The 14,648-nt window shown below is 35.0% G+C and overlaps 1 protein-coding gene across 1 annotated transcript in view; it reads left to right on the top strand.

Moving 5' to 3' along the window:
* The window catches only part of TTC13 (tetratricopeptide repeat domain 13), a 39,329-nt gene that overhangs the window by 9,256 nt on the left and 15,425 nt on the right, over positions 1-14,648 (top strand). The window contains exons 4-15 of the mRNA XM_066178744.1: positions 196-266; positions 2,541-2,606; positions 4,093-4,185; positions 5,254-5,370; positions 6,193-6,303; positions 7,762-7,844; positions 8,960-9,101; positions 10,336-10,510; positions 10,929-11,085; positions 11,356-11,486; positions 11,807-11,939; positions 12,431-12,523. Coding sequence (XP_066034841.1) covers positions 196-266; positions 2,541-2,606; positions 4,093-4,185; positions 5,254-5,370; positions 6,193-6,303; positions 7,762-7,844; positions 8,960-9,101; positions 10,336-10,510; positions 10,929-11,085; positions 11,356-11,486; positions 11,807-11,939; positions 12,431-12,523 — 1,372 coding nt within the window. The remainder of the gene's footprint in view (positions 1-195; positions 267-2,540; positions 2,607-4,092; positions 4,186-5,253; positions 5,371-6,192; positions 6,304-7,761; positions 7,845-8,959; positions 9,102-10,335; positions 10,511-10,928; positions 11,086-11,355; positions 11,487-11,806; positions 11,940-12,430; positions 12,524-14,648) is intronic.

Below are 14,648 nucleotides of genomic sequence, written 5' to 3' on the forward strand. Positions count from 1 at the left end.
ATTGAGTAATTAATGAATCCTTGGTAATGGCTGAGGGAAGTTATATCATTTTGGTGGCTGTTCAGGAATCCTCTGACTATTGTAATCTTCAATGCAATGTAGGAACTTAAACATTTTATAATTCGGTAGTATTTAATATTTTTTAGAAGTCTGTTTTTTTTTTCTGTTTTATTTACATTTTTAATGTTTTGTTAGCAATTGCTTACGTGTTGTTTGGCAACGGCTTGTATGATGAAGCTATACAACATTTTTCAACAATGCTGCAGGTAAGTTTTCTGCTTGGACCCCAAAAAATAACTTAATGAAAGTATCTGTTGCCACATATGGCTTTTAATAAAACAAGTATTAAATTAAGGATTTTTAAATGAGAGTAATTATTCTACTGTTTATTAATTTTCTTTTCCATCCAAACATAAGCATACTCTTAGAACTGGGTGATCAGTATCTTGGTTATTTGGTGAGTATTTTTCTCATCTGTAGGCATTAAGTTTTTATGGCAATTTGACCAAAAAAGCACGTGTTTTCAGAAACCTCAGCTCTGCAGATCTGAAGTTCTTAGATTGTCTGCTTATTGTGTAGGCTGAGATATTTTAAAGTAGACTTTTTTTGGGTCACAGCATGTTGCCAGTAATATGAGAAAAAAATCCCTGACAGAGATAATGTATTGCTAGTGGCAAGTAACACATTGCTTTCACAATGATAAATGATTTTGTATGCTGGCTTTATCCTTTTTCAACAGTAAGAATTGGATTAGTTTAATATATAAATAAAAGGTAACTGATACTTATATTGTGGGTGTTTTTCCTGACCAAAATAAAGAATTCAGAATCTTCTGCAGTTAAGTAGGAGGTAGTCACATTTAAAACAAAACCACCCCCAACAATTTATAAGATTCAACTAAAGATGATTTCAAAGTATTGTATTTTTATGGCTAAAAACTTGGAGCAACCAGAAGCATGGACATACTTTTTCATTTAAACTGTTTAAAGTACACAAATGCAAGTTGAAAGCAATACTGAAAGTAATAGCATGTATTTTTTCTTAAATGTCATATAGCTTGTTCTTAAATTGAGTGGAAGTGTGGCAATTTAATGGAATTATTCCAGGGAATTTATCTGAGGACAAGAGCATTTGGGGGTTTTGTGTGCTTTTATTTTTATTTGGTTGAAACAGATGTTTAGTGATATCTGTCTTGATTTGTTTTAATGTGAGGTTTTGGGTTTTTTTACCCTAATGAGAAATCCTGCTTCCAGAACCACTGGATTTACGTATTGTTTCCTGTCTTTGTTCAGAAGGAAACTTAATACAAGTGAAGATAAGCAAGATACACCAACTGTAGAAACATACTGGGAGAAGTGTTTATGTAATAGAGTACTTCTGCAGCGCCTACATCTCAGTTTAAAGTATGCTTTAATACCATGCTTATAGTATGCCTGAAAGGCTGTAAAGTGATCATGATTGTTCACTCTGTTTTCCACAAGACAATTTTAAAATGCATATCAAGTGATCATTAAAACATTTAACTGAATAAAACAGCCTTGCTTAGCCATGGTATTAAAAGTAGGAAGTTACCTACTGTTGTTGTTGCCAAATGTAAACTTGGAAGCAGCTCAAGTTTGGCAAGCTGCCAGCATTGATATGCCATGTATTCTGTTGTTTTGTCCACGGTAGAGTTTGTTTCTTGGGGAACAGTTTGTTTCTTGGCAGATGTTGCAATTAAATAGGATGAGGCTTGTGCTAGGAGCTTTTGTAGCACAGCTGTGTTTCCTTGCAGGTGTGAAGATGGTGTGATTCCTGACTGGTTTTCAGGGAAACTGACTGCGTAGGCATTGTTGAGTTGACAAAACAGTTTTGCTGTGTAGTGCTTGAAATTTGTATGGGAAAATGTGGTTGGAGTAAATGACATTAAAAAAGATGTAGATTTATTGTGTAGGGTGCATCCTCCCTAAGTGCCCAAGTAGCAAAGTCTCAAAATCAAATCTAACTCAAGGAAAGTTTGCTTGAATTTTGCAGAACTATTTTGGTAGAACACTTCTGGTTTTTGTTGCTGTCTGAATATAAATTTTGTAAGGATGCCACAATATCTTGTTCCCGAATTCTAAATCTCAAATTTAAATTGCATACAAAATAAGCTTTGAGTGGCCAAATTGTATGTTTCTTATCTCAGTGACATGAGACAGAAGTTACGCAATTACTAGTGAGGTTACAACTAATGAAGATTGGGTAATAGAGTATTCTAATGATTACTGTGTATTTTAATCTATTCTAATGTACACTGTGTAATAACTTCTGGTAGGTGGTCACTGGCACTAGAACTGCACTCTGTTTGGCTTTTTTACCAGACAAATACTCCAGAACAATTCCATTAAATTGAATTGGAAGTTGTGAGCATATGAAAGTACGGACTGTAAAACAGTAAACTTCTTTGCCTGTCAGCTGTGTTTGTTCATTGCTTACTACTTTAGATCAGCTAATATTAAATACATATTGAAGAAACCAAAAAATCCACACCACAAATTAATATTATATTTGTTTAACAGGAAGAACCAGAGCTGGTTAGTGCAATTTATGGACGAGGGATATCATATGGAAAAAAAGGACTACATGTAAGTAGATAATTTTTTTAATTAACACCCAAATGAATTATTTGAGTCTCAACTAAGAGCCTGTAACAGGAATAACTAGACTGGTTAGAACGTGTCAAGTACACCCCAAAGACTTTGTGCTGTCCTGCTTCCATGAGGAGTCTGTCCCTTGGTCAATGCACTGTATAAAAGAGGGATCTAGCAGATCATCGTGCTCAGGCCATGGGGACATTTGCTTTGTGACACTGTGGAAGTAAAGCTGCACGACATAAGTGTGCCAAAGGAGAAGATAAGGCACTGTTGTGAGTGGTAGATAGTAAGGCTGTGAGCCACAGCTTCTTGAAAGAATTGCCTGTTCAGATAACAGGCAGTGTCTTGCCTCTGAGAGACGGGTTTATGAAGTCCCACTGAATTCATCTCCGCATCTAAGGTGTGTTTGGAAATGAAAAAATCTTTTATTGCAGCTTGGGAACACTGTCAGCTCTTCCAATACAGTTGATTTCACATTGCTTTTTGATTGCTTATGCCTCTTGATAAGTATACCACCTTGAATTTGTTAAGAAAAATTTCAAAGTTAAATTACTTGGTTGCAATACTTAACTGCCCAAATAATTTCTTTAGTGGAAAGAAATTTATCAGTTGACTATGGTCCTTGTAGGACTTTTTAGCCAGTTGAATCACAATTGAATGGTTGCTAGAGTTCTGGAAGAATGAATAATTGAATAACTCCTTGAAAATTTTCTTTGTATAGAATGTTTAATTGTCTAGGGGTGCTGACAAGAGCTTGAAGTCCCTCATATTTGCTTGTTTTTAACAAAACTATGAGTTTTTTTCAGTTTAACTAGGTGTTGGTACTGCTTCACTTCATAAAAGTTTTTGAGTGGTACATTCAAGACGCAAAGATGATATTAAACACAAAATTTCTTTACTTTGAGAAAGAAGAAAAAGATCAATGAAATCTAATGCAGAACTTGCTATATAATTACTTGAATTTTTTTTCTAATGAAGTAACTATTCCATCCTATTAATTAACTACTTCACTGAGAACAATTTAAAATTTTAGATAGGGAGGATGATGTTGACATCACCCCATTTATCAGTACTGCTTGGCTTAAGTTGCAGGCAGTGCTGATGACAACACTGGGTGTGAGTGTGCCTGTGTGTTGGAGTTTATGTGGGAGCTTGAACCAGCTTTGCTGCCAAGCAAAGTTCCTTTGGAGCTATAAATCTAATATTTATTCACAGAGTTAAATTAATAAATTATTAGAGGTACAACACGAAGATGATGTGTACAAGGTTTAGTTTTGTTGTTTGTAGCAGACAGATGTTTTTTTCCAGCTCTTTGCAGGATAATGCATCTTGATATTATTAGCAAAGGTGTGAAGGGCTTTTAATATAAACTGTTACACTTTCAGACTCTTAGCCAATCTAGTTGTTCTTCATCTTGAGAGTATATTAGTCTAAGTATGCACAGTTGTTCACCTTGTTTATTTTTCCTCCTTTTCAGGATATGAAAAATGCTGAACTTGCTCTGTTTGAGCTCAGTAGGGTGATTAGTCTAGAACCAGATCGTCCTGAAGTATTGGAACAGCGAGCAGAAGTGAGCATTTTTTATGTCTTTTCAGACTTTTGGAGAAGTTGCAATTATACAGTGTTTCCAGTTACATCTTAACTGATTTAATGACTAAAACTTGGTGTTCTGTGAACATTCCTCCTTTCTTTTAAAATACACCCATTTCCTCTCAAACAGTGTAATTTGTGGAATATTTAGTTTTAAAATAAGGTATAGACCATATAGAGTTACTCTAGCCAATAGAATGGCATATATTGTGTTTAAGTGTTCAGTTTCTGACATACTGTATAGCAAGATAATTTGTGTTTATGGGTTTTTTTAATGAAATTATTCAAAATATCACTTGAAGCTTACTGTTTGCACCTTTTGTCATTTTACTAAATCTACTGCAAATAGTAGTTGTTAAAATACCAATTTTTTAAAAAATGCAATTTTGGGGGTTTATATTTGTGTATGTAATTTAAAAATCATTCCAACCCACATATATTTTTAATTTTGAAAATTAAGTTTTGTTTTGCTAACTAAATTACAGAAAATGAAGGTCAAGAAGCAGCTTTGTAGACAAACCAAAAGTATGAATATTAGTCAGCATCCTGTATAACAATAGCTGCCATAATATTCACAGTTTTAATGTTTTTACTGATTTCTTAGTACATTTGTGAACCTTGATCCAAAAATGTGGGAGGCATTCAAATAATTGGAAATGGACCATTTTCCATTGGTGGAATTTTTTTTTTTTTTCAAATAAGGCTTGGGAGAATACTTTCATTACATTTTCATTTGAGTATGTTGAAATAGCTTGAAATTGAGTATTTTGTTTTGACAGACTTGTTTTTAATTTGGAATATGAGGTTTCTGCAAATGTAGTGATGTTCATGTACACTGATAGTTTTGAGAAAACTTCTTTCACATTTACTCTTTCATAGGGATTTAAAAGCCATAATTGCTGAAATTTATAGTGGAACTTTCCAGCCTACTCCAGCAAATACCATTAGTCTGTTACAGCTGAACATGCAGAAGAGTAGTGTTCATACTTCTAAAACAAATCTATTCAGTCTGTCTGCTCTAAACTGTGTTTTGGTTTTGTACTCTTAGATATTGTCCGCACTAGGACGAATCAGTGAAGCATTATCAGATTTCACCAAAGCTATTCAGCTAAAACCATCAGCAACACTCTACTGGCACAGAGGTACCCTTTACTTCATATCTGAGGTTAGTGGATTTTGGAGATTCTCTTTGGCTTTGGTTGTGGGGATGTTCATTATTTTGTTGACTTCTGTGTTAGTTGCTACTTTTGTTCTAGAACTTCTTTCCTATTTAGTTAAAAAAAACCCCAAACCAGTATAATAACAAAAGCCCTGATTCCTCCTGTAGCTGGCTTTCTGACAGTTCAGAAGTATTCTCTAAGTATTTAATTTGCAAATCTATTTAATGCAGAGAATCAGGGGACAAGTACCTTGCATGCACACCTCAGATTCTTTTGTGTTTGAGGAGTAGGATGTGAATAAAGACTGACTTGATTTATAACCTGCAGCTGCATTTAATTACTATTGGTAAAAACTAGTCTAAAAAGGAAAATAGTTATGTCCAAGGCAGTAAGTCCTCTATATACTTAAGAAAAAAACACTCCTCAAAATAAGCAAAAAACCGCTGCAAAAATGCTAACATCCCATTCTGCTATGTGATCTGTGTGTGGTGTTCTTGAAGCTTTAATGTAGGACAAGTAGCTTTATCTTCAAAGATTGTGTGAATACTAGATAGCTGATTTCCTGCTTGATTCTTCAGATTTCACTGTTTGCTTCCAGCTATTTTTCCATTAATTTCACTATGTATACAGCATTTCCTGTAAAAGTTGAAAGTGTATTGTGCATTTGTTGATGTTCTGATTCGTAGTCGATTCATTGCTGTTTAGCCCTGAGACTGACTTCATATACTGAACAAAATTCTGTAGTTTACTTTTATGAAAATATAAGTGCATATTCCTGTTTATTTGTGTGGTGTTTTCTGTGTCATCTGAAATCTTCTTTATCATAGGATTATGCAACAGCCCATGAAGATTTTCAGCGCTCACTGGAACTGAACAAAAATCAGCCTATAGCTATGCTTTATAAAGGCTTAACCTTCTTTCACAGAGGACTTTTGAAGGTAAATCTATATTAAACAGTAGTTCATGTAGAACAGTACCCTTTATTTGAAGTTATTTCCTTAAAATATTAGAAATATCATTGGTGCTGATGTATGTATTTTCTTTCACATAAGGAAGATTTTTGAGGTAAAAGAGTGCAAACAAAGCAAAGATTCCTTTATATGATATGTAAATACTGGAGGTCTTGTTGAATCTCAGTAGATCAGTGATAAGGCTTGTTTAAGGGGTGCTTTGAAAGATATTTATTTGTATTTAGCACTCTGCTAGTATTTGTACAATTATGTTCAAAAATTTCAAAATGAAATGGAGATTTCCTATGTTTTGGGAGGGGGAGAGGGATGAAGAGGAAAATAATTTTAAACTCCTCCTCAAATGATCTAGGGAGTAATCAAGGAAAGTGCTGGTAGAGCCTTGCATTTATGCACATTTATTTCAGTTATATGTTGTTTGTGGAAGGCTAATATCTAACTTGAGGGAATATAATTGCTCCTTCAGTTTCTAAAATCAGCAGGGTAGTAAGTTCTTCCCATGTCTTTATTAGTACTCTATTGGTAGTTGTAGGTAATTGTCCTACGTTTTTGTTCAGTGGGTTTTTTTGTGCACATTGTAGTGCTCAGAATAGATTTGAGAGTTTTTCTAAATAAGATTTTCTAAATCGACTAAATATACCAGTAATTCTTTCCTTACGGCATCTCATTTATTTCACTGAAAACTTCAAGATACTTTTCAGGCATTCCTGAGTAATATAAAGTAGTTGATTATTCCATCCTTAATTCTAAGTCTCAGTATTGAATATTCCAATTTGTGTAGCCACTTTAGTTTGAAAAACTGAGTTCTTAATCAGATTCTTTGAAGAGGAATATTTCTTTAACCACATGCTTATTTTGTTAGCTTTTGTTTTTATTACATTGTATTCCTCACAACAGTAATAGCTACAGTATGTACTATTGTGTGAAGATGATCTCTTACTCTGTAATCCCTCAAGAGAATGTTTCCTACTGAGGAAATAACAAAGAAAGCAATAAGACAATTAAAGGCAGAGTGCAGATTTGAAGGGGTCTTTTGGCCTCCAAAACTTAAGAGGTGTATTATGAATGAAGAAGGAAGACTGTAAGGAGAGACTGCTTTGCCTTAGGGACCAGACAGAGCTTTGAAAGCAAACTCTGAAGAGATTTCATCTCTGAACTCTATTACAATACTAAAAGAATTGCTCATTCCCACTGCATGACAAAAAAAAAAATCCAGCAAAATCTGTCAGGACTGTAAATAATGTTTCAGTATTTCATATATTATTTAGTGATTTTTACTCTATAGATTTCATAATAAATTCATGCCTTGTTTGTTCCTTCCAAAGCTTTTGATATATAACTGTAAATTCCATAGTTACTAACTACTGAAGTTGCTGAAATTTAATGAATGTATTAAGTTACATTTTTTCTGTTGATCCCTTTCTGTAGGAAGCCATTGAATCCTTCAAAGAAGCTCTGAAGCAGAAAGCAGACTTCATAGATGCATATAAAAGTCTGGGACAAGCCTACAGGTACTTACATTCAGAAGTAGTTTTAAAGTAATTTTTTCATCTACTTGTGTTCTTTAAAATGCACTTTAAAGTTTTACACATTTGTTACAAAATTGTGCAAAATCAAATGTGATGTTTGGTAGCTCCAGCAGTTGATATGGCTGTGTCAGGATATGTTCAATCTAAATAATTTCTGTGTTTGCTTTGTATTCTTAATTTAGTCTCTGGTATCTCTTTAAGTCTCCCAGACTCAAAGGTTAGCTAAATGGCAGTTTCCAGTAAGATGTGTTTTAGGTATGCTAAATGATTTTTAAATGATGGAGAGGTTTAATACGAGATGAGCTATAGCTGATTAAATCCTGCTTCAAATGTAGTGGCTTTGCTGTTCATGCATTTATTTGAAACTAAAGAGCTGTGGCTGATCACTATTCTGCTAAAAATTCTTTTTGGCAAATGTATTGAAAACTAGTAAATCTTTGTTTTTCTAGAGTTGCTCTTGTTTGAATTAATTTTGTCTAATATAATAATCTTAAAGAAATCAGTGTACTGAATTAAAAAAACTATGATAACCTAAATTTTATACTGTTTCCATATTAACTTTCTCATGACAGTTTCTCTGTGACTGTTTTTACTGCCTGCTTACATGTACAGCTGTCCTGCACATGGAGTAATTCCAGTCAATAAATTTTTAGTGAATTTCAGTTTTCAAACACCATATGCTTCCTTCTTACTCAGCATTTAAGTAGTTGCTAAATTTGTCAAAACGTGCTTGTACTTAAAAGTTAAAAAGACCTCTCAAAGATAATTTTTCCAAGAATGCTCTTTGTGGAAGTTTATTTACTTTAGTTTCTGAAGAAATACCTTAGGCATGTGTTTTTACAGTTTCAGTGTCTGCTGAGGATTGTGAAGATTTGTGGTCTTGTGGGGTTGTATTTCAGAGCACATATTTCTGGGAGTGACAAACTCTGTGCAGCTGTTCTGTTATTACCACAGAAGAATAGTTGCAAAATTACTGCTTTTGTTATAGAAATTTTCCATTAGTACTGTGTTTCTCTTCAATGCTATCCCCTTTGGACACCTTAACAAGCAATTTTTTTGTCACTGTTGCCTTCTTTCCACCTTCTGGAATCACCTAGAGAGCTTGGTAACTTTGATGCTGCTACAGAGAACTTCCAGAAGGCTTTACTGCTGAATCAAAATCATGTTCAGACATTACAGCTGAAAGGAATGATGCTTTATCATCATGGTAGCTTAGATGAAGCACTAAAGAATTTTAAGGTAAGCAGGCCGTAAGTAAACACAAAATTTAAATGTTTTAATGAGGTCCTGTATTCAACAGATGCAATAAAATGGTCAAATTTTATAGCTTTTCATTCTGAGTGTGTGTGCATTTGGACTACAAATATTTTTTCTAAAGTCTGTCTTAAAAGCTAAAACTTAACCCTTTGTAATTAAAAATGTAATTTTGCTAAAACTAAGGTGGTTTCTTTAACTGTTTTATGTGTTTGTAAAACCAAGCTCTGGCTGATTTTTTTTTTTTTCTTCTTTTTAAACTGGTAACTGTTCTTGCTGATACTTTGACTTGAAACCTAAAGTTTTTTCATATTGGATGAAAGGTAAAATGTACTAGTCTGTAATTTTCAGCTGAAAATAAGTTACAATGTTAATCTAATTCTTCTAGAGTATTTTCTTCTGAAAAAGTCAGCATATGTTGTGATTCACTCTGCTTGCAGATATTTTCTTGTTGCCAAAATCTTGCCCATCTCTGGTGGCATTAAATAATTGCCTTATTTTGTAGACAGAACAAAAAAGGCAGATGTTATTTGTATGCCCATATTCTTAAAATAAGGAGTGAAATAAGATTCCTTTCCAAATGAGTCTGTGCATATCCCAAGGAGAACACTTTATGTGCATTATTACATATTCACCTTCTATAACCCAGTTCGTAGATACTGGTGTAATTGAAAAGGTACTTCAACTTCTGCGATGGAGATGCTCTTCTAAAGATATGTAATTGCTGGAAGAATTGGAGCATTCATTTCTGTATCATAAACAGGAATTTGCTGTGTGTTTAACATACAGTAAATGGCTAATTAACGTAGAAGTGTACTAATGCATGAAGTAGTGAAGAGATGAATGGGGCAAATGATTGAAAAGTATGTATCTTTATAACTAACTCAAAATTATTTGTTACATTGTCAGAAGTATATTTTGCCTAATTTCACCCAACTAACATTGAGCTAATACTGTTAGAGCAAAGTGTGCAAAGCGTATTTTCTTGACAAGGTTTGGGTTTTCAGTTTTTTTCCCCTTTGATAAAGCTGAAAATATTTTTTCTTACATTTGCTAGCAGTTTAAGTGCTCAGCAGCATTTGAAAGAAAATTATGATGGAAATGGATCTTAATAATCAATAAATCTTTTCACTTGTCTTCTGACCAGACAGGTTGGATTATTTGAAGGTACTCTTTTTGTCTCTTAATTTATGGGTGCTTTGTTCCTTTAATCTCCTAGAGATGTCTACAGCTAGAGCCATACAATGAAGTGTGCCAGTACATGAAGGGTCTCAGCCATGTTGCAATGGGACAGTTTTATGAAGGCATAAAAGCTCAGACCAAAGTTATGTTAAATGATCCTCTACCAGGACAGACAGCCAGTCCAGAATATCTAAAAGTGAAATACCTCCGAGGTAAGTTGTTTGTTTTTTTTTTTGTAATGTTCTTAAATGCTTCAAGGACCCTAAAAGTGCAGCAAGCTTGCTTGTAGGTATGGTCATTTTAGAGAAACCAGTGTACATTATCATGAGCACTGTTGAGTATGTATGTTAAGAAAAAAGTACACTGATTCATACTGTTCATACAGTTCAAAGCTAGGTCAAAAAATGGAACATACATTTCTCTATATGTAGACTGTTGTGATACTTAGTTGAAAAGGACTTGCTTCTATCTTGGAAATTGGCTAGTAGCAAAATTATATTATCTAAAAATAATGACTTATTAAAGTCATGTTGTTTAACTGACAAGCATATAACCTGGTTACTGTTTTTGTGTAATGGCATAAGTAAACTGATTATTCAAACAGTATTTAACTTCATTTCTTTCCTCCAGAGTATTCTAGATATTTACATGCACATTTGGACACCCCACTTTCAGAGTATAATACTGACTTAGATCTTCCTGGGAATTTCAAGGATCACTGGGCCAAAAATCTTCCTTTTCTTATAGAAAACTATGAAGAACAGCCAGGGTTGCAGCCACATATCAAGTGAGAATTTTTATTTTTTAAAGCCTATTTGAAATGGGGGGGTCCTGCCACTGAATTCAGTAAAACTGAATTCATTTGAGATATGGGGTGTAGCTGCAACATTCTGTGTATGTTCAGTGGTCTGGGGGGAGGAATGAGTGTTCTTTATCCTGTGTTTAAGTGTTTCTCACACAAATGGTATTGATTTATAAAGCACAGACTTGTTTGCCAAATGCTTTCAGGACTTTCATAGCCAAGCTATGTCTGATGCATGTTTTTCTCCTCTGTAAGAGATGTGTTATTTCAGAATTTTGAAAGCTATAAGCCTGATGTGCAAGAACTCATATGTGTAGCTGATCATCTGGGCTCCATGATGCAGTATGAGACACCAGGATTTCTTCCAAATAAAAGGATACATAGAGGTATACTGAAAATGCTCTGTAAATTTGAGGGGGGATGGGGGGAAGTCAGTGTGGTGATAATTGAATGCTATATCTTTTCTATCTGCAAATTAGTTTTATGCTCTGTTTCTTTCAAATTAGATAGAAAGTTTAAAATAATCATTATGTCAGCATTTTCTGAACCTAGCTGGGCACTGGAAATCAGGATCTCCCAGACTTTTTGATGATGTCTGTTCTTTTCCTGTAAATAAAAAGCTTTTCTGCTTCAGTTTTCCTGTCTGTGCAAAACTGAGTGTTTGGCTTTAGTTGATTGGTACCTCTGTCCTCCTGTCTCACTTCAGCAATGGGATTGGCCACTCTAGAAGTCATGCAAGCTGTGCAGAGGACTTGGGCAAACTCCAAAGTTCGGATGAATGGGAAGACCAGACTGATGCAGTGGAGAGATATGTTTGATATTGCTGTGAAGTGGCGAAGGTAATGGTCACAGAGGACAGAGAGCAAGCCTGGACTGGTTGTCATAATGATGCGTGCCCCAGCTAACCAAAGAGCTGCAGTCATGGACAAGAAGATTGAACACATGCTGCCATTCTGTAACTAGAAAGGTTCTGATAAAAGAAAAGGATGGTCTAGGTACAAGGAGTGCACTTCGGAAAATGCTCCATTTTTCTTCTTCTATAAAGGAGGGAAAAAATCAGAATAGCATTTTCCAGTTGAAGCTAAGCTGGGAGACCTTAGGATCCACTGCAGCTAAGGCAAATATAAACTAACAGTTTCAACTCCAGAAACATCAACTGTTTGAGTTATATGGTTTTTATAAGAAAAAACCCTGTTTCAGAAAAAGTTCTTTTCCATAATCTCTGAATTCTAGTTTTTGCCTAAAATTATTCTGTTGGTGAATAAAACTCTAATAGAAATATTACATGGATTGATATGTGTGCCAATGTTGATATCCTTTGTCTTTGTAGGATAGCTGACCCTGACCAGCCTGTGCTTTGGCTAGACCAAATGCCTGCCCGGAGCCTTAGCAGAGGTTTCAATAATCACATTAACTTAATCAGGTATGAGAGTTTTTCCAAACAGCATTCCCACACACACTGAAGGATTGTACCAGAAATTACCAGCTCTTTGTGAAACAGCATTTTGCAGCACTGAATGTATATGTGCTTATTGTTTTACTTTAATATTTACTTTAGGTTTTCTGATGGAACATTTGGGATTTATGCACAATTTTCCCTTATGACATCTCCTCTTTTTCCTGAATTTCAATTGTACAACTGAGTTATAGCAGCATCTTAACAAGGATCCAGAATACGTGTATTTTCACATGCTGTTTTTGTTTCCCAAATAACCTTAAGTGTAAAAATTTTATAAGTTCATCATAGTTGTACTTTTTACCAGTGCTGCCTCTCGAAGGCAGTGGCATCAATATTGAAACAATGTTGTTCTGTTAGCTCTAATACCAATTTACAGTGAAGGGGAAAAACATAGTTCTCATGGTTGTTTTCAAGGCAGGCCGGAGTAAAACAAAAATGACAAAATAAGTAACCTGTGAAAGGTAACAGTTGCACTTGCAAATAAAGGTAAAATTTAAAAGGTTCAACCGCTGTTGTACGTTCCATCTTCTCCCATGCTGCAAAACTCTATTTGTAGTCATGACAGTGCTACCTCCCTTGAAGTGGTACAAGTGTGATAGACTCGATGTGGCAACATCACTGTCAATCACAGGAGCAGAGTGTGTTTGTGTAAGTAAATATGTAGCCAGGTTTCATCTTATTCCACCCCCTCATGGGAAACAATCTTTGATCTGTTATTCTGCTTTTATGTATGTCTATCTCTTTATTCTTTGAGGAGCTGTACTGAAAAATGAGAAGAAGGGAAACAAAGCCTCCCTAAGAATTACTTCAGGCAGAGAAAAGTAGTGATGTTCTGATGTTCATATGCAGAGGCTTATGAGGATTTGTCCTCACTCTTCTTTTCAGTCTGTGGAATGGACCGTAGCAGCCTAGGGTCGTCTACTTTATGGAGTGGTTAATGCAGCATTAAACTGCAGTGCAGATTATTTACTTTGCAGGATGTGCTGCTTTTTGAACAGTCTTGGGCTCGGGCTTCTCTCTTCACTCAAGCCAAGTGTTACATTTGGGCTCCAGGCTGTTTCCATCTTTGCTGTTGCTGCATTTGTCTCTTGTCTTATGTACAGTGCAGCAGAAACCACAGTCATCTGTACTTGGAAACAGGGATGCATTCCATACTTCACCTGTTTCTTCATGGTTTTATTTCTAAATGGGAGAGTAAAAGCCTAACTTCTAGGTGATCTGTGTTGACAGAAAGGCATTCATGTACCAACACCTAATTAACAACACCTAATGTCCTGAAACTAACACTGAATGTTTCATCTGTGGAAATATGTCCTTGTACAGAATCTCTGTGTCAGGAACTCTTGTTTTGCAGTGGCTAAAGTACTTTACTTGTTTTCCTTTCATTAGGGAATGCTGGCCATACTGACAATGTACTGTTACAGCTGTTTCGGTCATTTTATAGAAGTCTGAAATAAGTTTCATGAACATTCAGAATTGTAGGCCCACAGTGAACATAATTGTAACCTTTTCAGTTTGGCTCAGCCATGGGGGATCTCATCAGCATTTTAGTTGTGCTTATCTGATAGCTAAGTAATGGTTCTCTGAAAAATACTGGTTTGGTGCCTTTTTTGAAGAAACAATAGATTTGAAGCAGCCTAAATACCACTACCTTAGGAGTTGCTCAGGCTTTAGTACTGGATGGGGATTGCATTCATTTTGACTCTGAAAACCTGTTCTGGTTTGGTCATTCTCCAGCCTTAAGTAATAGCTACTTTCTTTGATCAGCTTTCTGTTGTGATTTGTTTCTACTTTTGGCTCCATCCTGATTATTTCACATGATATGAGGGATAAAATAAATAAACATAGCAAGTGGCAATGGTTATTTTTTTAAAGTTAGTTTTGAAGCATGTTCTAGTTCACTATGATTTCTAAATGACAATTTCTTCTTAAAGAGTTATGCAGATTTGTATAATTTCCTTTTTTACATTACTCAGCTTGTAAAAGGACTGCTGATTGTAGAGACTAATAGGGCACAGAGCTAATATCCTTCCCTTGATAACTGAGATGGCTTTATGGTCTTTTGACTGTCCTTCAGGAAGATATACTT

The sequence above is a fragment of the Chamaea fasciata genome, unplaced genomic scaffold, assembly GCF_029207755.1.
Source record: "Chamaea fasciata isolate MVZ Bird 193981 ecotype frontalis unplaced genomic scaffold, bChaFas1.0.hap1 SCAF_3, whole genome shotgun sequence".
Lineage (NCBI taxonomy): Eukaryota > Metazoa > Chordata > Aves > Passeriformes > Sylviidae > Chamaea > Chamaea fasciata.